Raw genomic sequence first — 27,060 nt, 5'->3', positions numbered from 1 at the left:
AACTTCGATGCCTCCTCCTAGTCCGTACAAAACAATACAAGAATCCCATACAAATGCTGATGGCGGACTCATTGGCACTTTCATTTTTTTTTTTTTTTTTCAGGGACAGGATTTCTTTTACCGTCCCGCAATTTTTTTTTTCAGCCACTAATCTAATTAAGGTTAATTTGACGGAGGATTAGGAATGGATAAACCGGACGGGATATTTAGTCTCGTCCCTTGGACGGATAGTTGGTCCCGGACTACCTATATATTAAAAAATCTCAGAAATAATTCTCTATTTCAATATTTTATTTATTTATTTTCTATTAATAAAGGATCGGGTTCAATAACTATTCGGTCTGATCCGAATCGTCCATTGATAATAAAAGGCAGAATTTCGTGTATTCAGTATTCACCCTTAAAAACCTCAATATTACCCATAATATAACATCTATCTACGACCTAACCAAGTAACCATCCAAATTCTATACCCTAAAAAAAAACATCCAAATTCTAAATCGTAACTCGTAAGTCCTCAAATCTCCAAGAGTTCAAATGTCTTCATTTTTTGTTTCTCCATTATACTTTTATTTTTAAAAACTTTGATAACTCAAAATTTAAATCTTAAAATTTAAAATAAAACCGTTGGATATAAACTACATCATTTATCTATGCAAATGTAAAAAATTATAGCATTTTAATTTTGTTATGATTGTTATCCTTAGCTTGTAAAAATGTATACTAATGTGGATAATTTCTCAACGTTAATTTTTTAAATTATTAATTTACATAAAAGTAAAATTAAAATGTAATAATTTTTATGAGTACATAGAAAAAAATAATATAAATTACATATAACGATTTTATTTTAACATTTAAATTATAAATTTTGAGTTATTTAAATTTTAAAAAATAAAACAGACACAAAAATAAAAGCATTTGAACCGTCTTCAATCTCCATAAATAAAATAGAAAGTCGAAGTACGATTCACAATTTTCCATTTCAGAATTTTACTGTCACAACTCACAACCATAGAAAGAGGGAACTCGAGGGAGAGAGAATCAGAATGCGTCTGGCAATGAGGTACTCTCCATCCTCGGCTCTGGCAGCCGCCGCCTTCACCCTCCGCCGCCCCTTTTCTCACTCTCGCTCACTCGCGCGGTACTCTCCAATCGTTGTTTCTTCATCTTCTCTCTTCTCTGTCTTTAACTCTGGTTTCAAGGTTTCTTCTTCCCCCATCACTGTTAATAAGTTGGCTTTGGAGGGGCAAAGGAGGCGGTGGTGCAGCGGTGTGCGCGCTGCTCATGTCTCTGACCCCGGCTCCATCGATTCTCCTCTCATTCTTTCCATGCAAAACAAGGTCTGCTGCTCCCGCTTTGATTAATTTCTGATCCACAATTCTGGTTATCTATGTCTTTACTACTATGCTGCTAATTCAAGGATCACTATCCGATTTGATTTTGGACCCCCTCAATTTTTAAGCTTTTTATACCTCCTGTTTGAGATAGTGTAATGATTTAGGGCAAGTGATTTGAAGCAATTGTTCGTTTTAGGGTTTTAGATTGGTTATTGGAAAAGAGTGGAACAATTTTTATAAACAGGTATATAGTTAAAGAAGAAGTATTAATGTTGATGAGAATGCTTGTTGTGTTAACTAAGTTTCGAATTTTTTTTTTTTAAGGTATTAGGTTCCGAAGAAGCACCACCCTCTTCAAAGAGTGTTTTATAGCACAGTTTTGACTTTACATCTGATTAAATTGGACCAAATATTATCACTAGTTCAGTACTAAGATATCAAAATCTACCTGAAAAAAAAAAAAAAATATTGAAATCTACCTGAATTTTGTGAAATCTGTTCAGTATTTACCAGCATGAGTATGTCTGATTTGGTAGATAAAGGCCGAGTTGGAAGCAGACAGTGTAATTGTACAAGATGCCTACGGCGATGGCCGACATGTCAGCATAGTGGTGATAGCGAAAGCATTTGAGGGGCAGTCACCAGTGAAGAGGCAGAGGATGGTGTATAAGGCCATCTGGGATGAGCTCCAATCCACTGTCCATGCTGTCGATCACATGTCAACTCTTACGCCTGACGAGGCTCAGGCTCAGTCCTCTTCTTCTTCCTTCGACTCCTGATCTCTCAGTCATGTGTTGTAACTTCCGTTTCTTCTCTTTTAAATTTCTTTTTGTGTACTTCGCACCTGCTCTTTGTACCTCTATTGCAAATTACTGGCACTTGAAATAAATGGTCTCAGAATCATACTAAGTGTATTTTTTTGTTATCCTTCACGTATTCAGTTCCTTTCAGGGAACTATTTGTAGTCTTTCCAGCATATTCATAATTTTTGGATCGCTGTTATACAGATATATAATACTTTATCCCAGTGATCTCCGATATTAAACAATTGTACCTAGGAGTGTTCATTGGGTCCGGTTTATTTGGTTTTCAACCGAACCGAAAAGTTTGGATTAAATGGTTCGGTTTTGTGGTTTAACTGGGATCGGTTTGGTTGGATTTTTGAATTACTTTGGTTTTTCTATATTTGGTTCTGTTTAAATTTTTCAAAACCGAAAGACCAAACCAAATGAACTCTATATGGTGAATTCCATGCTTTAGTGCGATATATGGTTGGCTTCCTTCTGAGAACATCTACATATTCTATGGAATTAAACAATGTGTGTAGTGCCAACAACTGATATATATAATTCATATTTATTTCTATGATTATTAAATGAATTTGTGTATGTATTGAGTTTTGAGCTTTTAAAGTTTAATCTCTTTTTTATTTCGGTTCAACCAAACAAACCGAAATTTTCTTTGGTTATTTTAGTTCAGTTGAAAGTTTCATTCGGTTGGTTCGGTTATATTTTTGAAAACTGAATAAAATTTTGGTTTTGCGGTTTTAACCGAACCAACCCAATAAACACCCTAATTGTACCCTTAAATTCAAAGGGATTTGCTGTCCATTAGCACTAAAGTCATGTAGGCAATCCCTGGCATATTGGCACCATCAGTTTTAGATCTGAGAATGCACATTGCTCCTGATAGAATAGTTGTCAGACTATGATTTCAACTTGGAAAATTACGAGTCATTGTTGAGGTAGAATGTTCCGTCTATAATAGAAGGTTTGGCTTTTCTTTGGGGCCTTCTAATGAATTTGATACTGTTGGAGACAACAAAATCAGTTGGAAGGAATTAAAGTTGCTTCTTCCCTGATAGAGCCTGAATACCTTTTTGAGTTTATTTATGAGAGCACACAAGCTGCTTGTTGCTAACACTGGTTGATCTTTTGTTTACAAGACCGCATTTTTGTATTTCTGCTGATTGAATTATATATGGGATTCACATTTACAAATGCAAAAGAAAACCTTGTATTATAGATGCCTTGCTCAATTCCCAGTACGATGCGGCACATGCACTTGCAATTTTGGTTTATGATACACAAAAACATCTTTTCGTGGATTTGGTGGTTCTTGCAGCATGCTTCTCTGGATATTTTTTATCCAAGTTTCTGGGAAAGACATTAACTCAGCACATCACTTATTATTATTTTTTTCCCTTTTCCTATCACCAGAATATTTTTTTTCCCCAAGCTGATATGTGCTTTAAGATAACATAGACAAGTCTTAGATCTAGCGGTGCAAACGGGTCAGATATTATCCGATCGTATTTGTATTGTATCTGAAAATTAGATACGGATATCCGATATCCGAATATCTGTGCAGATACGGATACGGATATGGTTTTGAATTTTAATTATCCGTATCCGAATAATAGACATATACCATATAGTTTATCATAAATTATGAAAGCATTTATGTATATATCTACAGATATCCGATATCCGATATCCGATCAGTATCCGTCTAATATCCGATTCGCATCCGTATCCGAAAATTAAAAGCAGATACGGATATGATTTTACCACTATCCGATCTGCATCCGATCCGTTTGCACCCCTACTTAGATCAGTCCATTATTATATCGCCATGTTCTATAATATTCATACAAAAGGTTCATGTCAATTTTAACTAGTTCATGAGCATAGACAGTGTTGTAAATTGATCTAGCAATCCAACTCTTCCACTATTATAAAAACTGATCAATTAAGCTAAACATCAATCTGTGAATTTAAGCCAACTGTTGGGTTGGCAAAAGCAAAACATATTCACAACATAATTCAAGACATAATATAGAAAATGTTAGAATTTATTGAAGTCAGATGAAAACTGTTTCCAAGCTACAATCAATATGTCCATATGCATTTTTTTCCCATTATAGTATGAAATTCAATCTAATAGTAAATAAAAACATGCACTGAAGTTGCTTCAATTGATGTTCTATAATAAAAAAGAAAAGCAAGGACTGAATTAAGCCTGGATCGTATATCAGAAGAACCGCGGCGGCACTCGGTAAGCATGTCGAGATAGAATTGGCACTTGCTGATGTCACTCAAATTAGCATTGATGCACTGTTCCATTAAAATTATGTAGTTAGTATCACTTAATATTAAAAGGCTGATATAGACACCCAATTTCACCGGTACGTATTTTGATGATTCATTTGACATAATCAATTATTTGGCAGGGCAACACCAGTAATCTTACAAGAAACACACATTAAATTTTCTTAAATTTGATTTCATAATTTTTCTAAAAAAAAGAAGAGAAAAATGATTAACAAAGTATAACAAGTTCATCGAGAGAAACCTATTCGATATGACACAAGGGCCAAATCAGATAAGGGAGGCCATGAACCCATACCTATCCTCAGTTTCCCTCTTAAGCTGTCAACAGTATTGTGCACCTTTTTACAACATGCGCAGAGGCAACATGTTTACGTTGAATGACACGTGGACCCGTCATGGCATCAATTACCCTTTGGCCAATTCCTAGATCATCCACAAAAGGTGACACAAAGAAACAGAACATTATCATAGATTGTTTTTAGTCTACATCATTCAAAATTCACCACCAATTGCAATGTAATTCATTCAGATTTCAGAAGCAAACCACACATACATGTTAGCACAGAATTAAGTGAAAGCAAAAAGAACAGCCAGTTCTTTTGTTGGACCTACTAGTGCATATTGTACCCAAATCTGTGACAACTATTATCAATTGCTTCTGCATTTTGTTAACCTATTTCTTTTTCAGTTGACTACATTTATTTATGGATTTCAAACGAAACAATGGAAAAGAAAATTAACAAAAGAGTTTATCACTGCCAATTCTTGACCTACATCAGGAACGGATCTTATTAGTGTACTCCAAAGAGTGCTAAGTCACTTTCATAATTCTAATTTTTTAATTATTAATTATGTATATTAAAATTCAATTGTATTTTCTTCTTCTTTAGCCATAAAATATCAAATATTTACTTGTAATCTAGTGGCCGTTAAAGTTGCTCTTCGTAATTATGGGAGATCTTAGTTTTAAATCCCACATTCCACATTATATACATTTTTATGTTTTATTTTTAAGCCCTCTTCTAAATTTTCTAGTTCCGCTCAGAGCATGTGGCACCAAAATTAAGTTGTAATAGTTGTTGAAAGAAATAGACAAAAAGTAAAAAATAAGTGAAAAACAATAAAATATAAAAAAAATTGTTAACCTACCATCAGCAATAGCACTACCAATTGAACCAAGTACTGATCCTCCAATATTAACAGTTGCAGGTGATGAGGCAGATTTAGCTGAAAAAATAAGTTAAAAGTCATGTAAAACTATTAAGGTAAGAGGGCACGCTACTTTAGAATGCACACGTAGATCCGAATTATAGATCTATAATTATATATCTTTATTTTTAAAATTTAAATAGCTGATTTGAATGCTCGACATGATCTCTACATGTAAATATACTAGGAGACCAAGTTTTATATATATTTTCAAAAAATAATACTATATATATATTTTTCTACCAATCTAAAAAAAATAGTAAGAAATACTTAAGTAATTCAGTTCGATCATTTGAACTTTAAAAACTGAGATATAAATTCATAATATAAATCAATCTGCACATTGCAAAAAGCCTCACTCCATTTTGTTTATACGAGATTGGGTTGCGTACCAGGAGCAGGAGAGTTCCTCTTTTTAGGCCGAGAAGGGCAAGAAGCAGGGTGAGCTACAAAAGATCGGAAATATGTATATATTTATTATTGCTTTTAGAATAGACAGTAAACCAAAGAGATAAAACACAAGTTGAAAATCATAAATGAAAGAATTCTTCAATATCTTGACAGCTATGTCAAAGAAACATGTGATGCCATTCACATATTTGGAAATATTCTGAAAAAGGCCATTGATTCTGGTACATATTAATTATTTATAAAAACTGTTTTAGTTTGTTCTTATTTCATTTCTTGAAAGTAAATATTGTTTTAGTTTTAAATAGCTAATCAATCAATCTATCTAATTGTTTTTGATGATTTTTACCTACTATTTAGCTTTGAAGAAGACTTCAAGATTTTAATTGAGAAAAAAAGGTAATTATAATAAAGAGTAAGGCTATGGTGATATGCATATTATAAATCGACCTGTGCTATTGACTTATACCTTTGTTTCTAAAGTGCGAATAGTCAATAATTACTTAACATAAAATTCATAAGAGAATGTGTTTTCAAAGTTCAAATAGTCGATGTGAATCACTCAACATAAAATCCATAAGAGAATGTACGTACTAGTTTTTAGATATGTAGAAAAACACTTGATCTAAAAAACAGGATCATTAGAAAGTAATTATTTTCTACCTATCTAAAAATAAGCAAAAAAAATCTAAAAAAATTTAGAATTTTGTCTCTAAGTATATTTTTATATGGAGATCGTGTTAATGGCTCGAATTGACGATTTGAACTTTAAAAATAAAGATATGAATTTATAGCATGAGTCGAATAGTCGATCCGTAATATATGTATAATTGACAATTGTATATTACCGCAGCCTCACTCTTATAATTAAAGGGATCGACTAACAGTACCCCCATATCAGTCCCCTAAACGTCCCCCGCACTAAAAGACAAATAACTTTCGACAGGGGACCACTAACTGACTCCAATATCTGATATGGGGGTATTTATACTCTGAGTTAATAGTCAAAACGTATAGTATTCATACCCACGAATGTATAGTATTCATACTTATTATCAGAACCATTTGTCATATGTAAACACAAGTTGGAGGGGACCAGTAACGACCAGGGGGGCATTGACGTCTTGTGACAGCCTAGATTGGGGACCGCAACCGTCTGAAAGCGACATTTGCCAAGATTGGGGACCACTACAGCGAATTTATATATTATTCATATCTAACTAAAGAAGTATTCATATCTAAATAAATGAAGTATTCATCCTGACGATTATGACGTATTCATACATGTTTGAAATAATTTATACAATTCAAAATTCAAAGTTAGACCCTTCTTCTTGAACACCTCTTCTAAGAAATATTCATATCTAACTAATGAAGTATTCATACATATTTGAAATAATTTATACAATTCAAAGTCAGACCCTTCTTTCTTGAACACCTCTTCTAAGAAATATTCATATCTAATAACATGAATGCATATCTAACAAACGAAGTATTCATATCTAACAAATAAAGTATTCATACATGTTCGAAATAATTTATACAATTCAACATTCAAATGTCAGATTCATCTCTTTCACCCCACCTCTTCCAAAAAGTATTCACATCTAACATGAAGTATGCATATCTAACAAATGAAGTATTCATATCTAACTAATAAAATATTCATATGTTCCATTGTAACAACTTTCGCTGGGCTAGCATGGACCCCCTCCAATGGTGCACCATGCTCTCCTCGCCGAATCTTGACGGTGCACCACTCTCTCCTCGCCGGATCTCAACGGCGCACCACGCCGAGAAAGAGAAGAGGTTGTGAAGGCCGTGAAGAGCGCGATTTTTTTTTTTTGTTGATCGGGAGAGAAAGAGGGATCAAAACAGTTAGAAAGACTAACTAGAATGGAAGAAATAGTTACCATAAGTAGTTAATGGTCAGGGGGACTGTTAGGAGACTAGAATGAGGGGGATGAAATCATTACTCATAATTAAAATAGAGATCCCGAATTATGATTAAGTTGACACACTATCAAAAAGGCACACGCCAAGCTGATACGGAAAGATAGACGAAATTTTTAATTAAATTTCATTCGAAAATTGTAAAATCAGAAAGATCGATCGTACCTCCATGGCCACGACGAGGCATTTTCGTACTAAGTGTGCTTCACAGGATGAAATTTTTAATATTTTCCTAAGAGAGATTGGATTTATGATTTAAGCGATTAATCTCAGGTATTTTTAAGAGAGAAATTTCAGAGGTCTTTTCATTTATTAAATTCTTTATTTGCTATTCAAGGGAAACGAGTCACGGATGGTTCGGGACCGTTGGATTGTGATCTAACAGCTATACATTAAGGGCCTGTTTGGATGCTTGGGTTTAAAACGGGATGAGATTTGATGGGGATGGAAACCCACTTTTAAAAAAGTGGGAACCCACGGGTATAGGTATGCAAGGGATTAATTATAGAAATATGTTGAATTGAGTGTTCGGTTGTACCGTGGGATTAGTTGTGGGAAATTATATTTTTCTTTCTAAAATATTTGATGTTATACAATTTTTTTATTAATATATTATCAATAATGCAATTAAATAAGTATATTAAATAATAACATAATATTTCTTCCTAATTATTATTTTATAAAATATAAACATTTTGTTTAGCATGTTTATTGCAGAATGTTTAATATATTTATTACTATTTGATATGTTTTCAATGATTTTTTGTTTGTGTATGTTTTATTGAACCGATATCTATGTTTTTTTTAGACATGATGTATATATGTAGAAAGAGGTTCTAAAGTTTATAATATTTTTTCTAAAAAAACAGGTTAGGACCTAAAAGACAGCCATATATTGAATACTAGTCATAAATTTAATAAATAATATAAGCAGCTTGTGCTGCATATTCTTGCAATAAATATTATTAAATCCATATATGCTGCAAAGTTTAGTTAATTAGTAGAACCATACTATAGAAAATGGGCCGATCCAATCAAAATCAAACTGCAAGAAATTTTAACCGCTGGTTCTTAGGATTTATATACCTTGAGTTAAAATTATTATCCAAAGATACAACCAATCGGAGAGAGAGAGAGAGTTGCTGACAGCGCATAGTTGGGAAAATAATTGAGTCGGACTCAATTTTCATTTTCCCACAATTTTACATTGCATAGGAACGAATCTGGGTAAAACGACGGGAATAGATTGGAAAAAAACGGAGCTTCCGAAAAGATCTGGGTATTATAACCTCAACTACCTCAAAACTCATCCATTCCCACTATAAAACTTAACATCCGAACAGGGCCTAAGACTCTGTTCGGCCGCATTACTGTTTTTGTGGAAAAAAAAAAATTCAGTTCAACTGAATTTTTTTTTTCTCACGGGAATAGTACTTTTCAGTTCAATTTCTGTGCCCATGTCCATTCTCAATTGGAGGCCGAACAGGCCCTAATATTAAAATTTCTTCTTTCACAAGCATAGGAAGTGCTGGATTTGTTTGATGATCACTGACCTGCACGTGTTGGAGGATGTAATCTGATTTTTATTCATATTTGTTGTTTTTGATGGATGACAAATAACTACATTTACATTTTTAAACAGTGTTTTTAAATATAATTTTGTTCATATATGTAATTTAACTAGTGTTTTTAAATATAATTTTGTTCATACATGCATAAAGTTAATGTACACTGCATATATTATGCGATTGTATATGTAGATTTTAATGTAAAAGTATATATATGGTTTCACTATAAGTTGTTAAAAGAATATATATAAATTAAAGCTAATTTATAATACTAAGATTTTCTAGCTTAGTGGTTTGTGTTTTTTTATCACTTTTTCATAGGTCATGGGATCAAATCTCTCCTAACACAATTTTAAAAAATATATATATTTTTAAAGAGGAGGGTTCAAATGCCTCCATGTTTTTGTGCCTCTATCATGCCTCCATCTCTCTCCATCATTTTCAAAGTACAAACAGTCGATCCGAACCGCTCAATCTAACATCCATACTAAAATATGTTTGGAGACCAAATTTTATATTTTTAAAATTTTTTTTACTATTTTTTTAGATAGGTACAAAATCAGTAAATCTGAACCATCTAAAAACAGTATTTTTGTACCTATCTAAAAAAATAGTAAAACAATTCCTAAAAATATAAAATTTGGTCTCCAAACATATTTTAGTATGGAGGTTAGGTTGAGCGGTTCGGATCGACTGTTTGAATTTTGAAAATGATGGAGAGAGATGGAGGCATGATGGAGGCACAAAAACATGGAGGCATTTAAACCCTCCTCATTTTTAAATTGTATTGGGAGAGATATAAATAATTTTTTTGAGTGAGTCTGTTATACTATATATATCGCGAATTGGTCCATACTACATATTAATTTCTTAATTTTTAATCTAAATAATCAATTTGTTCAATATGGTTTGTATATAAAAATATACCTGACTAAATTTTACATTTTAAAAACTTTTTACTATTTTTTTAGACAGTAGAAAATCACTTAATGTGAAAATTTTAGATCATTAAAAAGTATTGATTTTCTACTTATATAAAAAAAATAGTAAAAAAAAAAAGAAATATTAAATTTAGTCTGCAAATACATTTTCATATGCAAATCATGTTGAACAGTTCAGATTAGGGCTGTATAAAATTGCTCGAATTCGTAACTCGCTCATTAACAACTCGAGTCAGCTCCAACTCAAGTTAACTGACTCATTTAATAAATGAGCTGAGTTTGAGCATATCCCAACTTGCTCATTAACAACTCGAGTTATACAAAATCCGTCATAATAAATCCCATGCCCTTCTAAATGACTCCTAAACTGCTAGTTGGATTGTTTGTTTTGTTAGTTGTCTTGCTAATTATGTTTGAATTATTTGTGTTTAAATAAACTCTTACTAAGCCATTTGAATTGTTTGTGTCTAGATAAATTATTACTAGTATATAACTATAGCCAAGGAAATTGACTGGTCAAATGAGTTATAAATGAGTTGTGAGCCAATTCGAGTTAGTAATAAGTTAAACTTGAGTTGGTTTTTACAGCTCGTTTATTGCCTTTCCAACTCGAGTTGACTCGGTCATTAACTAAATGAGCTTAGTACGAGTTGGAGGTAACTCGCTAAAATTCGGTTCATTTACAGTCTTAGTTCAGATCAACTATTTAAACTTTAAAAATTAAGATATTGATCTGCAGGGCGGACCAATCCGCCTATGCATAGTATCGTAGACTCACTCTAATTTTATTATGCCGAGTTGTTAATAAATGATAATATTAGGTAAATAAGCATCAGTTTTAGTTTCTGATTGATTTAATGAACTTGAAATTACAAATAAACTAAGAGCTGCTACATATGAATTTCCTTATTTTTCTGACATTTAAATAAAGAATATATTATTAACATTAGCTCTGCACGAGAGAGGGTACTGGGTACAGGAAGAATTGTGTTCAGTTTTATATTATTGTTTGATTTTTAAATTAAGGTGAGAAACTATTTTTCATTTTTCAGAGTGTAAATATTTAACCCATAAATAAAATGTAATTGTTTGAGTAGAACTAGGGTGCTCTTAAGCTCACCAAAGTGTTTGGTGAGCTTGACTCAAACCCATTAAATCGATTTCAAATGACGAATTCGAACCGTTGAAACCCGCCTACCTTACGTGTGATGCGTCTACATGTGAAATTTTTAAACATTTGAATTAGTTTAGTATAAAGTCAATCGGTCAAAATTAGAAGGTTAATAAATTAATTTTAGTGCATTCATTTTTTGAACGATTTTTGACCGCTTGACTTTATACTAAATTAATTCGAATATTTAAAAATTTCACATGTAGACGCAACACACGTAAGGTAGGTGGATTTCAACGGTTCGGATTCGTCATTTGAAATCAATTTGATGGATTTTAGAGTCAAGCTCACCAAACAATTTGGTGAGCTTAAGAGCACCCTAGTTCTACTCTAATTGTTTAATCTCCACAACATAAACCTCAATTAAATACAATGTACAAAAAACAGTAAGTATATAATAAATTAATCTGTCTCAAAGAAAAAAAAGAAGTAATTTTCTCTGTATTAACTCTTCTCTTTCTTGATCTTACTTGTTTTATTTTATTTCTTATTTAACAATTTAAATATGAAATAAAATATTTAGACTCTCTCTCTCCTCCACATGACCACATCCAAACGGGCCTTGAGAGTTGAGTCTTAAACCCCGAAAAATAACTGGGGCGGACAAACTCGCCGGTCCAAATCTAATCACACTTTCGCCGCCTAGAAACAGCCCACCTTCCCCAAATTTCTAGCACTTGCGATCCTCTCACAGTCGGGGAAGAAGCAACCTAGTTACGACAAGAGATTACCGGAACTTTCTCTGCGGAGAGTTCCTTCCACCTCTGCCTCTCCGTATTCCGAAATTGGAGATCTCCATTTGCTCTCTTTACCATCATGCCTCGGTATGAATTTCAAGTTTGAATAGCTTCTTTCTTATTCGATGCTTTTATTTTACCTGATTTTGTTGCTTGGCAGGTACTATTGCGATTACTGCGACACTTATCTCACCCACGATTCGGTGTGTGTTTCTTTTCATATTTTGTTTTTTCTTAGGTTTTGTTGAATAATGGAATTATTTTCTAGTCGTTTGGCATTCCCCCTCTGGTATTTTCTTTTCTTGGAACTGTTCTTGAAACCTTAAAGTTAAAACCTGTAATAAGGTTACTTATAATTTATTATTCATTCAAAACCAAAACCTCAGTATGTGTTTTACACGGAGCAAGAATGCATAAAAAAGAATTGATTACTATCGATTTGAACTATATTTGTTTCTGAATTAAGACCTATTGGCATCCTTTAATTTAAGTGGTAGCTTAGCATCTGGAAAGGACAGGTTATCCCTATTTTTGTTGTCACTGATCCCTTTTGTATGAAGCTTATAATAGTATACATTGCAAACGAGTTGTGCCAGAGGTCTTTTTTGCTGTCCAATCTCTTGATATTAACTCATTGTTAGAATTATAATTGACTAATTTTTAATTTGATCTGTTTCAGCCCTCTGTCAGAAAGCAACATAATGCTGGGTACAAGCACAAGGTACCTTTTTCTATCAGAGAAATATTTTTGTCATGTAACCCAATATTTTTACATGACAACTGCTTTGCATTGTAACTATTTCGGCCTTGTAATAAACTGGTTCCATGCATTGTTCAAATCACCAATGACCTGAGATGTTCATACCTGTACTGGCCAGCTCGTATCAGTAAATAGTCCTGGTAATAAACTGGTTCTATGCATTGTTGTTTTATTGAGTGAGGCTATGGTCCATACTAGGGATCAATATCTGCATTTTCAAACTCCCAACAATCAATCTGAACCATTCAACATGATCTCCATATGAAAATGTACTTGCTGACTAAAGTTTACATTTTTTAGAAACTTTTTACTATTTTTTAAGATAGGTAGAAAATCACTTGATCTAAAAATTCTAGACCATTAAAAAGTAGTGATTTTCTAGTTATCTAAAAAAATAGTAAAAAAATTCTGAAAAAGGTAAAATTTAGTCTTCAAATACATTTTCATATGAAGATCACATTGAACGGTTCAGATCGACTATTTGGACTTTAAAAACGAAAATATTGATTTGTAGTTCGGACCAATCTGTGCTATGCATAGTACCATAGCCTCAATCAATGCATTGTGGTACCATGTTAATTCTACAGTCGAGACACAGCCGATCAAAGCTTTTTATATCTGCACATCTTTCTCTCTCACATACATGCACACTTTGCTCTCTCTCTCTCTCTCTCAATCACACACACATAGTATATGTTTGTGCGTAATAGGCAAATGTAAGGAGCTACTACCAACAATTTGAGGAGCAGCAGACGCAGAGCCTAATTGATCAGAGGATCAAAGAGCATCTAGGTCAAGCGGCTGCTTTCCAGGTTCCAAGAATTTTCAACACAAAATTTCAATTAATCATTGTTGTTGCAAAAGCAACTGAGAACAGTATCAAGTATTTCCAAAGAACCAACCTATTTTTGTAAGTTTACCTTGGTTGATTACTGATTTATCAGTTGGTCAAAGATTAAATTAGATTTGATCTGAATTTATTTGAGTCAGATGAAATTTTTGCGTATTTTATTTAACCAATATGACTTCTTGATTGCATGAGCAGGTTGGTGCACAATTCAATCAGCACCTTCTATCTCTACCAGGAGGTATTCCCAGGCCCCGTTTGCCTATGATGCCTATGTCAATGATTCCAGGCATGAGACCACCTGTCTTGCCTACCCCAACGTCCGGTGTTCTAGGTAATATGCAATTTTTTTCTTACGTGAAGTATATTGTGAAATGCGGAATATCATGTTTGTTTTTGCAAATTTATTCTTAACCAAAGGTCAATAGTTGAAAGAACATGTACTAGAATCATATTTGCATGATCCATTATTCTGTTTTGTTCTGGCACTATTTGGGTCTTCTATTCAGGTTCGTCTCTACGGTCTATGCTCGAAGGTATCATTAGGTTTGATTCATGAATGAATGATATAGATTTTTAAAGGGCCTGGGTTGCCCCAAAAGATGCTAATTTGTACTGTTTTTAGTACAAATTGTGGTGAAGCTAGAATGTAAATACTATTTTGTACTTCTTCTGGATATTGCAATTAGAGAATTTTTTATGATGATGAAGTCAGATCACTTTGTCATGTAGGGTATCTATCATAATAATTTATAAATTTATCACTGATAAATAACTGCATGATTTGTCCAATGAAGCTGGCTATCCTGGTGGAATTCCAACTATGCCCCCAGGAGCTATGCCAATGGGTGGCACATCCATGCCAATGCAAATGACTAGTCTCCCTCGGCCTCCTATGTTGCCACCTCCTGTATCTGGGCCTGGTGGGGCCCCTATTCCTGCCATGAATCCTGTGATGTATCAGCCAGCACCACCACCAGGTTCTGCTGCACCACCCGCCCCACAAGTAGGTGCTCCTCCAAGCGCTTCGTAAGATGATTCTTTGTCAGAACCTTTAGATAACGTTCACTCTCCAGGAGTTGATTTTGTATTATTGCTCTCATTTATGACAAGTGTTTAGATTATCTTTTCTGTGTGATATGGTCCATTTGAGGAGCTATAACGTGAAATTAACTTAGACTAGTTTTGGGAAGAGGACTTGGGAGTAAATTTAGACGAATGTGTGAATCTTGTGCCATTTATAGCTCATAGAACTCTTTTCAATAACTTGAAGACTGAATGTTATTACTATGAAGCATCTGTTGCATTTTGAGATGAGGCAAAAGTTATGTATAATTGTAATTCTCTCTCCATACTTACAAGGGTGTTTTGTCGACACTCGTTAGTTGAACTCTCTTGATGGGGCGTGATATTGTCAAGTACTTTTCTTCGCTAAGTTTTCAGAGCAAATTAAACGCACTTCACATTTTGCAATTGGTTGTTAAAAGGCTTTAAGCTCCCAAATTAGAACTAGGAATTTTCAGAATCGTATCAAATTGGTGCTGCTGTTTACACTGCTCCTGAATGGATGGAATCATGATCATAATTGCTTACGGAGGTGCATGTTAACTTTCCATCTTAGATTTGGCATGCCAATGCAAATGACTAGTCTCCCTTGGCCTCCTATGTTGCCACCTCCTGTATCTGGGCCTGGTGGGGCCCCTATTCCTGCCATGAATCATGTGATGTATCAGTATCAGCCAGCACTGCCACCAGGTTCTGCTGCACCACCCGCCCCACAAGGAGGTGCTCCTCCAAATGCTTGGTAAGATGAACTTTTGTCAGAACCTTTAGACAACGTTCGCACTCCAGGAGTTGATTTTGTATTACTGCTCACTTATGACTAGTGTTTAGATTATCTTTTCTGTGTGATATGGTTCATTTGAGGAGCTATAACGTGAAATTAACTTGGACTAGTTTTGGGAAGAGGTCTTGGGAGAAAATTTAGACGGATGCGTGAATCTTGTGCCATTTATAGTTCATAGAACTCTTGTCAATAACTTGAAGAGAATGTTATTCTACTATGAAGCTTCTGTTGCATTTTGAGATGAGGCAAAACTTGTGTATAGTGGCATTTTGGTTATTGTAATTCTCTCTCCATACTTGCAAGGGTGTTTTGTCGACACTCGATAGTTGAACTCTCTTGATGGGGTGTTACTTTGTCAAAGTACTTTTCTTCGCTACGTTTTCCGAGCAAATTAAACGCACTTCACATTTTGCAATTGGTTGTTAAAAGGCTTTAAGCTCCCAAACTAGAAATTGGAATTTTCGGAATTGTACTAAATTGGTGCTGCAGTTTACATTGCTCCTGAATGGATACAATCATGATCATAATTGCTTATGGACGTGCATGTTAACAACTTAACATTCCATCTTAGATTTGGTAAAGAAATATTCCATGTTAGATAAGTACTACATGGACACCGGGAGTTCAGATCCAGTGCAGCACCCTACTGTGTAGAATGAGATCTGCATTGTTCTTTTTAATCTGACACAAATCTCAAAGCGGACTCTTATAATCCAAATAGGAACCAAAAGTATATTACAAAAGAATCTTTTGAAGTAAAAAAATCAAACCTCATTGAGATTAATTGTAATATTAAATTTTGAAATTGCACAATTGTTTTTTTCTACATAAGAGATAACGGTAGCTAAAAATAGAGGTTGGCTAAAATCAAAATAGTATTTTCTGAATTTTGGTGTTATTGTTTTTGCGGTTTTAAAGTTCAAATAGTCAGTTTGAAGAGATCAACGTGTTTTTCATATTAAAATGTGCTTGGAGACCAAATTTTACAATTTTTTGAAATTTTTTAAGGATTTTTGAAAATCACTATTTTGAATAATAAAAAATAAATAAAACAATTCTGAAAAACAATGATTTTTAAAAATCCATAATAAATAGTAAAAAAATTTCAAAAAAATATAAAATTTGGTCTCCAATTACATTTTAATATGGAAAACATGTTGCGCACTTTAGATTGACTATTTGAACTTTAAAAATTGCAAAACCGAATTAGTAGCATCAAAGTTCAGAAGTTACCATTTTGATCTTAGCCAACCTCGCCAAAAATGATTTTATAAGTGAACCAATTGTGCGCTACATGGTGACATAACATATTTGATATGTTATTTTTTACTTTCAAATGAAAAACAAATTACCTAATAAATTAATAATTGTTTCGGTAATACCGGGCTACGTAGTCATCTTAAGGGTGCTCAACAACGCCCTCACTAAAGAAAAGAAAAGAAAAGAAAAGGAAGAGAAGAGAAACATCAGTGTGACCGTGGTTAACCGACACGAGTCTCTTGCTCCAGAACCGAAAATTTTGAGAGGAACCTAGAGGAAATGGAGGGAAGCGGAAGGAAACCACATTTATATTTTTGACAAATTCGTTCCCCCTCAAATTAGAGTGCAGAGCGAATAATTGTCACGCGTGTCTCCTCCTTTTCTTTCCCGTCCCTATCCTCTAAGCCCCTGATTCTGGAGCACATTTCACTTTGCAATTAGCACTTCTTGTATAAATCTGCAATTTCAACTTGTACTTAGTTTCCCTATTTCTTTTTTATCTGAGGATGAATTTTTGTGTAGTTTTTAATTTTTAATCAATTAATGGAATATATCACATTAAAAAGGACCTGAGCTTTAAAAAAATGTAATGCAAATATCATATAGCATGAAACAATATAATCTCTGGTTAGCACTTGACATGAATTGAACCTTTGATTTTGTTTTCTCCTCGAAATAAAGTTTGATGTACATGATAGCCCGCCGCTTGCACCTATGTGCACAGGTTTCATTTTTGCGGTGTCATCGATCTGAATCAACCTCAATTTGGGAAGTTTTAACTTTTTATGTCCCTACAAAACGGATGTATTGCATATGCATCTGCAAATGATCGATGTGTCTTTAAGTTCTACAAATCGCAAGAGATCGTTTCAATGGTTATTTTTTTTTTTCAGGATTTTGTTCACTATTTATGTAAAAAGCACTAATTCCCAAATTATTTCTTTTTCCGGTGTTCAGAAGGAAAAATGATTAGCTCTGGTCTCTGGACATTGCTATCAGAAATTAGTTGACCAAGGATACGAATAAATTTGATTAGCATGTTTACTTATTATTTTTTCTGTGGCAAAAATATTTTTATGTTTCGCCATTTTATATAATAAGGTAATAGAAAATGTTAATTACAACGAAAAACAAATCTCCACAATGGGACAAAAGATTTTCATCTAGAAAAATATAAAAGCAATGCATACATTACATATCATTGATAATGTATTGAATAAAAAATCAACAATGTAAATTTAAACCTAAATGATACAACAAAATGGGGTGGAAAATAAGCCACAAATTTATCCGACTCATTGACAAGCTTTACACAATATACAAAACAGTGACCCCTATAATACTATATACCAGTGAATGAAACATGTAGTAAATTCTAGATTTTTTTTTTTCAAAAAATAAAAAATACATCAGTAGCTATTCAAACTTTTACTGCTTAAAAAACTGGAAGCACCAGAGAAAAGCAAAAACTAAAGAAGTTACCTTGTTTTTATGCTCATATTCTACCAAGCAAGAAGAAGAATGGGAACTGTGCAATAGCCACAAAAAGGAGCAAGTAATGCTGCCGGCTCGAATGCCTTTCATAGTTCCTCGCCTCAGTAAAAATAATCCTCCTTGTAGTTTTTACCAGAAAGATCCCCATGCAGAGGCTCATCCAGGGCATGATAAAGTAGTAAGAGGAGCCCCAAATTAACCTCATGATTACAGTAACTGATAGGCCGGCAAATGCATATCCACTATAAGATGCGACATCGAGAAATGGCACCTCACTACTGCCTAAAGAGGAGAGGATGGATTTGAGTACAGCGATTTGAAGGACCCACCCGACCGCAGCTCGAGTAAATTGCATACTTAGAGCTTCTGGAGTAAACCTAAAATAGTTTAGGGGGAGGGGGAGGTATTTATTAGAATCGGTGCACACAACTTCTACTACAAGTTTATAGTGTTCAATGGATACAAGTGACTTAGATTAATGTACCAGTTGATGGTCCTTGTACTAGAACAGGCCGATTTATACTAGTACAAGGCAATGGGTTTTGTATGGCGATAATTTCAGGCCAACATATATCATATCAGTAGATGTCAACTTTTGTACAAAAATGATGAGGTACTAGTATGACTACAGCACTGTAACAGTATTAGCCAAGACAAGTTATATGTACATATGGTTGCTGATAGAGATGTATATACATGTTGTGCCGTGCCGTGACCAAGTCAGATTTTTACTTGTTGTGCCATGACCAAATTTAGAGGGATAGTCACGGCGCGTTAGTCACGCCGTGACTACACGTGTCATGTCCGAACGTGACCGGTCACGTTTGGTCATATTTAACTATTTTTTCATAATTTAAATTAGTTTATTCAAGATTCACCATTCGGTCAAGATTTAACTTGTCCTGATCACGTGGGACTCACGTGACAAGACCAGTTCGTGTGTCTCGCCGTGCCAACTTTCCGAAAGATGGTCACGTCACACAAATGGCTACATCCCGTGAAACGCACACGTGCTGTGCTGTACCATGACAGACCTTGCCGTGCCATATCTGGGCACGACATAACTTTTTTACATCCCTAGGCTGATTGGCATCTCAGAAGTTGCTCCTTGCTGGTATAGGTTAGTACTACATTGATGAGTTTGGTACATGTATTTAGACCATGTTGGCAATAGTTAGTTAATGTCAATACTCCATTAATAGATTATTTGGTGACAAGGTGGTGTTGTAACTGACTTTGTAATGGCACAGGTAACTTCTATATTAATGACAATCAATATGGGTCGGTCACATATAGACAGGTACCGGTAGAATCGAGCGGATATCAATTAGTTCTGAAAGTTATTTGGTAAAGTGACTTACTTTCCCATGAATCCCAGAGAGAAGCCAGCAAGAATAATAAAAGTCACAAATGCCATGAAGGGTATGTACAAATCAGGGGCATTTATGTCATAAATTGGGGGCTTAAATGATAATCTGCCACCTACAGGTTCTGCAACCCTTGTCCAGTGTCCCTGAAATAAAATAGTACAACAAGACGTAAGACAATCAGAGTTTTAAGTGGAAGAAATACGATGGTGATCAGAACCATATAATAGAATCATTGATCATTATTGGTAAAATAATAAGAAAAAAATTGAGTGGCTTAATTATAAAAAAAAAAGAAGTGATTCATTAGAAATAATCTCCATTCATTTTTTTTATTACGAGCCAATAATGCACTGTAAATTTTGTGAATGGAGTAAATAAATAAGTAGATCCCATCTGATAAAATATAATTCCTTTCAATTGGAAAAAAATATATTTACTTAAATTAAAAAAGAAAGATATATGGAATAAAAAAAATGATTTCTAATTCAATAGAATTACATTTGATTTGATCAAAATATTTAAAAAAATATATAATATATGAAAAAAATAACAGTTTTATTTCTGACTAACTAATCAAGAGTCACCTAGAAAAATAAGGATCAGATTAAAAATAAAAGGGGAGAATTTCCACATAATAAGTGAAATAGGCAATCAATACCTCTATATTCTAGGATGCCTTATTTGTGGAGTCAGGGGACAGAATTAAATAGCTCATGATTTATACGATTTTTTAATTTTTCAACATTTTGCACAAGGCACATTATATTTTCAGCTTTTCCTAAAATTTCAATTAACAGAACTCCAAAATAATAAGAACAACAATAAATAAAATTACCCTATGCAGGAAAGGGAGAAATATAACTTTTAGCTTATTGCGGACATACTGCTCATTCACATTGAAATAATATTGTGGGTTTGAGAAGAGCCTGCTCACCTGTTATTGCAAATAAAAAGTCATATGACAAATTTGTAAAGAGAAATCAAAATCATAGAAGGAAATTTGCACAATGTCCCATGCGCACCATGTCACATATTCATTTTTATTTCTGACTCTTTCTTTTACAGAAATAAAAGAAAATCCTAAAAATTCGGAAATTCTAACAAACTCAAGAATTCATCAATCAACCTCGATTCATCTTGAAATGTTAAATATTCACAAAAGTAAACCATAAGCACAAAACTAAAAGGAAAAAAGAAAACATAAAGGTTATCCAAGCAAAGGAATCTGACTGTACCGAAAGGTATATCCCAGTTCAAGACTGACCAATGACGTCATAGGTAACCACACACAAATGAATTATACCTTAATATCGTACAACTACTAGTATCAGTACCAGTTCCAGCACCCTCTCAGATGTAATATATTAATGATTATCCTAGGATTTTCTTGGCCCACTTATCGTTGCACAATTTACAAGTTTGACAAGGTTGGCATAAACAAGCAAAATTCCAACAAAAACAAATAGGTTATATTTGCCTATGTACAATGTAACATACATTGTTTTGAAATTCAGAGTTTGAACCGAAGAACTTCTCGCCATATGCACCAATGCCAGTTTTTATTAAACCTGACCCTGCACCATAAAATGCACTACCGAATGGGCTTGGTTGTCGTGACCCTTGCAGGTCTGCACCCTGCTGGCTTGTGAAGTTACCATACATTGCTTCAGAAAAACCAAAAACAACACAATTAGCATCTTTATTGTACAGGTATGTAAAACGAGATTAGCTGTCATATCAACAAAAATAAGATCTAGTGAATTTAGTCTTGAACAGTACCAGTAAAGTCAGGTCTTGTAAAGGTCAATTAGACAGTGTGCCGTGCTTATTGACACTAGAGCATCCGATTCTTATGAAAAGAACAAGCTATTATAAATAATAGTATACCACAAGTTCTTATGAAAAGATCTAGCGTATAGAAGCATAAGAAAAAGAGATCTAGTACTTTGTCAATACTAAACCAAAATGAGAAGAAAAAAGAAAAAAACAGATCTATAGATTCAAAATTATACGTATTCAGAAATGGGTCTAATAAGCTAACCCGAGAATTATGACTAAATCAGAGGGACTAAGTACAACAACAAAAACCTGAATGAACTAAAAAAGAGAAATTAAGATGAAGAGAAGTACCAGCCGATCAGGACTAAAAAATTGACAATTTTTCGAGGGATAGATTTGCGCGACGAAGAGCTTCAACGCCAAGATGAGTTCCTTAGTGATTCTGAGAGAAAGGCGACCACTTTCTTCGTCTAGAAGGAAAGGCTAGTTTCTGTTTTCTTCCGATTCGAAAAAAACATCTACTCAACAAAAATCTCCCTTCTCGTACCAATGAAAGAAGGAACATTCGCTCTTCTCAGTTTGTCCGACTAAGCTTTCCCTCAGGTACCTTACCGTGTAGAATACTCACAGCGGACAAAAACAATTCGGTATTTATTTGGACTACAGGGATCCGCTTTGAAATTCGTGCCTGATTAAATTTAACGATTCAGATCTCATTTTACAAGGTCAGGTATTGTACTGGATTTGAATTCTGTTTTTCCCACGTGTTTATTTTCTTATTTTTCTTTACAAATTACAAAAATTAAAAATAACTAGGTCCATAAAATCACAGCCCAAAATTATCCATCAGAAAATTAAGACCGGAACTATTTAAAACCCAATTAGGTATAATTTTGGGCCATGTCATATCATCAAACTATTTTACTATGCTTAACATGTACATTAGGGGGGCACAAGCCCACTTGAGTAAAATTCCCAGAATAACTGGGCTCAGAAGCCCAATGGGCTGGATGGAGCAGATTTGAAGCGGCCCGGATGGTATATACAATTCAGATACCAATTACAATGGAAAAGCAATACTTTAATGCCCGAGATGTGTTTATACATGTATATTTTCTTAGAATCCGGAATATTTTTGTTCTAAATAAACTATCACACAAAATGCAACACGCGTAAACTAAACAAAATTAAATATGAACCTTTTATAAATTTATGACAAATGTGAATCCCATGTTTAGTTATTTCTTGTCATAAACATTGAATAAATCATAATTTCGTACTGAAAACCACGACTATTGTTATGTTAATATGAATATTACATAGCGGTCGTACTATGAAATCATATTTTTATTTTTAAAATTTAAATAGTTGATATGAACTGCTCAATATAATCTCAATGTAAAAATATATTTGCAGATCAAAATTTATATTGTTTAGAATTTTGATAACTATTTTTTTAGATAGATAGAAAATTACATTATTTAAAAAAATTGGACCATTTAAAACTAGTAATTTTTTTACTTATTTAAAAATAATAATAATAATCTAAAAAATAGAAAATTTGATCTCCAAATACATCTTCATATGATATTCAACAATTTAGAGTGATTGTTTGAAGTTTGAAAATAAAAATACGGATCATATGGATCAAGCCATAATATTCTTATTATCACAACCTCAATCCTTAAAAGTATATAGTTTTTTATTGGAACAACGAACTTTCCAAGGTAAATTCTGAAATATAAAATTTAAGTCACGGTCAAGATTACCAATAAAAAAAAGAACCAAAAAGAATTCGAAGTCATTTAATTAGTCTTTAGTCATAAAGATAGAATTCAGCATAGTGCTTTTGTAAAACAATATTTTCTCAAGTTTGAAGTAGAAAAGTAGTCCCAATTACCAAAATATAAAATCTTGATTTCCTTTTTGAATGAGTCAATATGTGCTGCTTAGTTCGTACTAAGCATTATTAAGATACCAAATTATATGATTTTTAGGTTTATTTTATGCAATTTTTATGTTGGAGGCCAACAACTTTTCTCTCTGTTATTGATCTTCACAAAATAATTCATGCAAATTATTTTTTAGTTTGTCTTTTTTCAGTATTACTGAATAATTTTGATAACTGAAGGGCTTACCGGTGCAAATGACAATCGATTTTTAGCCGTCATATGTTGTTAATTTTTATTTATGTTAACCTCACATATTTTTCGATTAAAATAATTATAACATAAATCCAACATTTGTGGTACATATATTTTAAAAATCATTATTCTTTTTTGAAAAATAGTGGTACAACCACCGATTTCATAGAAATCAAGCATACTTGATTTGGTATCCAAAATAGGTACCAATATCAAATATGAAAAGTCATACAGCAAGTCAACAACCACAGACATACAAGTATACAAGTAGCAATAGTATCACATCAAAAGCTAATTTGCAAACAAAATGAAATACTAAGCAAATGAAAATATCAGAAATCAATCACATTCTAGGAGACTAGTAATCAAATAAATCCTCATCCGATGGCTCGTCTCCAGACATATGACCTGAGGGGTTACCAGCTCCAAGAGCTTGGATTGACTCCTCCTATTCCTCCAGTATCTGATCTGGAATGTCCTTAACATCACATGGAAGCATTAGACTTAATTTTAAGTAAGAATTGTCAGAGCTAGACTTACACCAAAAAGTAGCTAAAGAGATTATCTTAAACCCTAATGATTTAGCAGAAATGGGAGTAGTATTATCATTAAAAATAACTCTATTTCTTTATAACCATACATTCCATAAGATAACTCCCCTTAACAATTATACAATGATTCTATCCTTTAAGGGGATAGAAGCATCAAGTAACCATAAATCATCTAAAGAATTACACATAAAGGTAAATGAATTGTGTGTGGCAATCCAATTCCAAATTAAGCGAACATATGAACAATGTATAAATAAATGGTCAGTGCTCTCATGTTGGTCACAAAATGCACAAGTAAGATCTCCTGACCAACCTTTTTTTTGCCAAGTTAACCTTAGTGAGAATTTTATCTCGTCGGACAAGCCAAATAAAGATTTTGATTTTTAAAGGGATGTGGGATTTCCAAATGGTATCATATTCAGAATTTGGAATATCACCATATTCTAACCATTTATAAAAAGAATGAACAGTGAAATGATCATCTTGTGACCACCTCCATATCAATCTATCATCAAATGAGAAGATAAAGTAAAATGTTGAAATTTGTGATGCAAGGCAAGCAACTCAGTCCTATAAATATCAGTTATTTGCCTTTGAAAAGACAAACTTAAATGAGAATTAGAAAATGCCCTGGCCACAGAAATAAATCTATCAGTAACAATAGAATAAAGGTTTGGAAATTGATCTTTTAAGTTATGTTCACTACACCATCTATCTTGCCAAAAAGAAGTTGTTTTTCCATTACCTATCTCTTTATTTAAGCCTAAATTGATAACCACATGATCTTTTAGGATTGATCGCCAAAATGGTGAACAAAGAGAAGTAGAAGTTCTAGTGTCGTACTTAGTAAAATATTTTTCCATCTACCAGAAACATAATTATCTAGAAACCGATACCACTATTTAGCCAGAAGGGTCTTATTCATAAGCGTAAGATCTAAAACCCCCAATCCTCCCTGATCTTTACTTGTGCACACAATTCTCCAAGAGACTAAAAAATATTTTCTTTTAGTAGAGTTACCTCCATGCCATAAGAATTTACGCCTAATTTTATCTATTTTATGTCTAATTTTAGTAGGTAATCTATATATGGATAACCAATATAAAGGAATAACATAAATAACAGAATTTAAAAGGGTTACTCTACCCCCTAAAGATAGTAAAGAGCATTTTCACCCTTGCAATCGTTTTCAATCTTGTCAATTAAAATTTGCCAATCGATATCATTTAGAGATTTATTATTAATAGGTACACCTAAGTAAATAAGAGGTAAAGTGGAAATCTTGCATCCCAAAATTGAAGTGAGTTCATCAGTTTCAGTACCTGATAAGTTAAGAGGATACATCTCGCTTTTATCATAATTAATTTTCAAGCCATAAACATTCTCAAAGGCTACCAATAGCCATCTAATATGTGTTAAAACTACTTTATCAACCTTAAGGAAAAGAAGAGTGTCATCTGCAAAATGTAAATTCAAAACATTTCCAAAATTTGAAAAGTTCCCCAAACCATCGACAAATCTTCCTCTATTAGCTTGTTGAAGGATTTTGTTTAAAGCATCAGTTACAAGTATGAAAAGGAAAGGGGATAGGGGATCTCCCTGTCGGACTCCCCTTTGACACGAAAAACATGGGCCTAAAGTACCATTTAAATTCACACATGTTCGACTACCTTCTAAAATCAATTTGATCCAAGTAGTAAATTTTTCTCCAAAGCCCCTAGCATGTAATATTTCAAGTAAGAAATCCCAATTAACATGGTCAAATGCCTTTTCAAAATCAAGTTTGAATAGAACACCTTTGTGTTTCTTAATTTTCACTTGATGAAGAACCTCATGTGCACATACGACATTATCCAAAATTAATTTATCTTTAATGTAAGCTGTTTGAGAAAAATCTATTAAAAAATCCATAACTAAAGCTAATCTATCAGCTAATAATTTTGTGATTAACTTAAAACTATAATTAATTAGACTAATAGGCCGAAAGTTTCTAACTGTGATAGCATCCTCCTTTTTAGGGATTAAACAGATGGAAGCAAGGTTAAACTTGGAAACATCCAAAGTATTATTATAAAATGCTGTGAATATCCTAAGTAAATCATCTTTAATAACATCCCAAAACGATTGATAAAACTGAAAGGACATACCATCAGGCCCAGGAGCCTTAAAGGGGTTACATGCAAAAACTACCCGTTTAATTTCCTCTAAAGAAAAATGTGCTTGTAAAAAAAGACATTGATCAACATTTAAATTTTCACATGGAGCCCACAAATTGTCTTGCAAGGATAATAATCTAGGAGTAGAGGATCCCATAAGGCCTTTATAAAAGTCTGTAACATGTCGTAAAATTATAGATTGATCAAAGTACATGGAACCATCAATTTCTAAACTACCAATAGTATTTTTCTTTTTCCTACTTGATGCTACAACATGAAAAAAATTTGTATTAAGATCCCCTTCTAAAAACCATTTTAATCTAGACCGTTGTTGCCAATATTGTTCCTCCTCTAAATAAAGCTTATATAAATCACGTTGACAGGATTTCCAATCTTCAAGGTCAGTCTCATTA

General features: G+C 33.3%; 3 protein-coding genes across 4 annotated transcripts; 2 read left to right on the top strand and 1 right to left on the bottom strand.

Annotated features, from left to right (window-relative positions):
• The first annotated feature begins 952 nt into the window (after nt 1-952).
• On the top strand, nt 953-2,342 carry LOC144574831 (BolA-like family protein). Its single transcript, XM_078324908.1, has 2 exons — nt 953-1,343; nt 1,877-2,342. Exons 1-2 carry the CDS (start codon nt 1,050-1,052, stop codon nt 2,117-2,119), a joined length of 537 nt encoding a protein of 178 aa, XP_078181034.1. The 5' UTR covers nt 953-1,049; the 3' UTR covers nt 2,120-2,342.
• A 10,045-nt stretch (nt 2,343-12,387) lies between these two features.
• On the top strand, nt 12,388-15,333 carry LOC144574765 (U1 small nuclear ribonucleoprotein C-1-like). Its single transcript, XM_078324818.1, has 6 exons — nt 12,388-12,527; nt 12,601-12,643; nt 13,120-13,161; nt 13,911-14,012; nt 14,246-14,381; nt 14,845-15,333. Exons 1-6 carry the CDS (start codon nt 12,520-12,522, stop codon nt 15,078-15,080), a joined length of 567 nt encoding a protein of 188 aa, XP_078180944.1. The 5' UTR covers nt 12,388-12,519; the 3' UTR covers nt 15,081-15,333.
• A 3,032-nt stretch (nt 15,334-18,365) lies between these two features.
• LOC144574973 (uncharacterized) lies at nt 18,366-22,363 on the bottom strand. Of its 2 annotated transcripts, XM_078325083.1 has the most exons (5): nt 22,148-22,363; nt 21,515-21,681; nt 20,853-20,951; nt 20,009-20,160; nt 18,366-19,024 (listed from the first exon to the last, which is right to left on the bottom strand). In XM_078325083.1, the coding sequence occupies exons 2-5, from the start codon at nt 21,677-21,679 to the stop codon at nt 18,649-18,651; spliced, it is 792 nt and encodes a 263-aa protein (XP_078181209.1). In that variant the 5' UTR covers nt 21,680-21,681; nt 22,148-22,363; the 3' UTR covers nt 18,366-18,648. The 2 variants fall into 2 exon arrangements, with proteins under 2 accessions (XP_078181209.1, XP_078181210.1); XM_078325084.1 differs by lacking the exon at nt 20,853-20,951 and having other exon boundaries at nt 18,423-19,024; nt 22,148-22,323.
• Between the last annotated feature and the right edge of the window lie 4,697 nt (nt 22,364-27,060).

Source organism: Carex rostrata, chromosome 23 (genome assembly GCF_964058835.1).
Source record: "Carex rostrata chromosome 23, lpCarRost1.2, whole genome shotgun sequence".
In the NCBI taxonomy this organism is placed as follows: Eukaryota; Viridiplantae; Streptophyta; class Magnoliopsida; order Poales; family Cyperaceae; genus Carex; species Carex rostrata.
The sequence above is the reverse complement of the archived record's forward strand: the minus strand, read 5'-3'. Positions and strand labels throughout refer to the sequence as shown.

Bases quoted from the DNA above. Each gene is read 5' to 3' on its own strand.
- LOC144574765 (XM_078324818.1), top strand. The intron at 14,013-14,245 runs GTTCCAAGAATT...TTGCATGAGCAG, and splicing joins GTCAAGCGGCTGCTTTCCAG to GTTGGTGCACAATTCAATCA. The intron at 14,382-14,844 runs GTAATATGCAAT...TGTCCAATGAAG, and splicing joins CCCAACGTCCGGTGTTCTAG to CTGGCTATCCTGGTGGAATT.
- LOC144574831 (XM_078324908.1), top strand. From the start codon at position 1,050: ATGCGTCTGGCAATGAGGTACTCTCCATCCTCGGCTCTGGCAGCCGCC. The intron at 1,344-1,876 runs GTCTGCTGCTCC...CTGATTTGGTAG, and splicing joins TTCTTTCCATGCAAAACAAG to ATAAAGGCCGAGTTGGAAGC.
- LOC144574973 (XM_078325083.1), bottom strand. From the start codon at position 21,679: ATGTATGGTAACTTCACAAGCCAGCAGGGTGCAGACCTGCAAGGGTCA. The intron at 20,952-21,514 runs GTATGTTACATT...TTGCAATAACAG, and splicing joins ACTCTGAATTTCAAAACAAT to GTGAGCAGGCTCTTCTCAAA. The intron at 20,161-20,852 runs GTAATTTTATTT...ATTTTATTTCAG, and splicing joins TTCTCCCTTTCCTGCATAGG to GGACACTGGACAAGGGTTGC.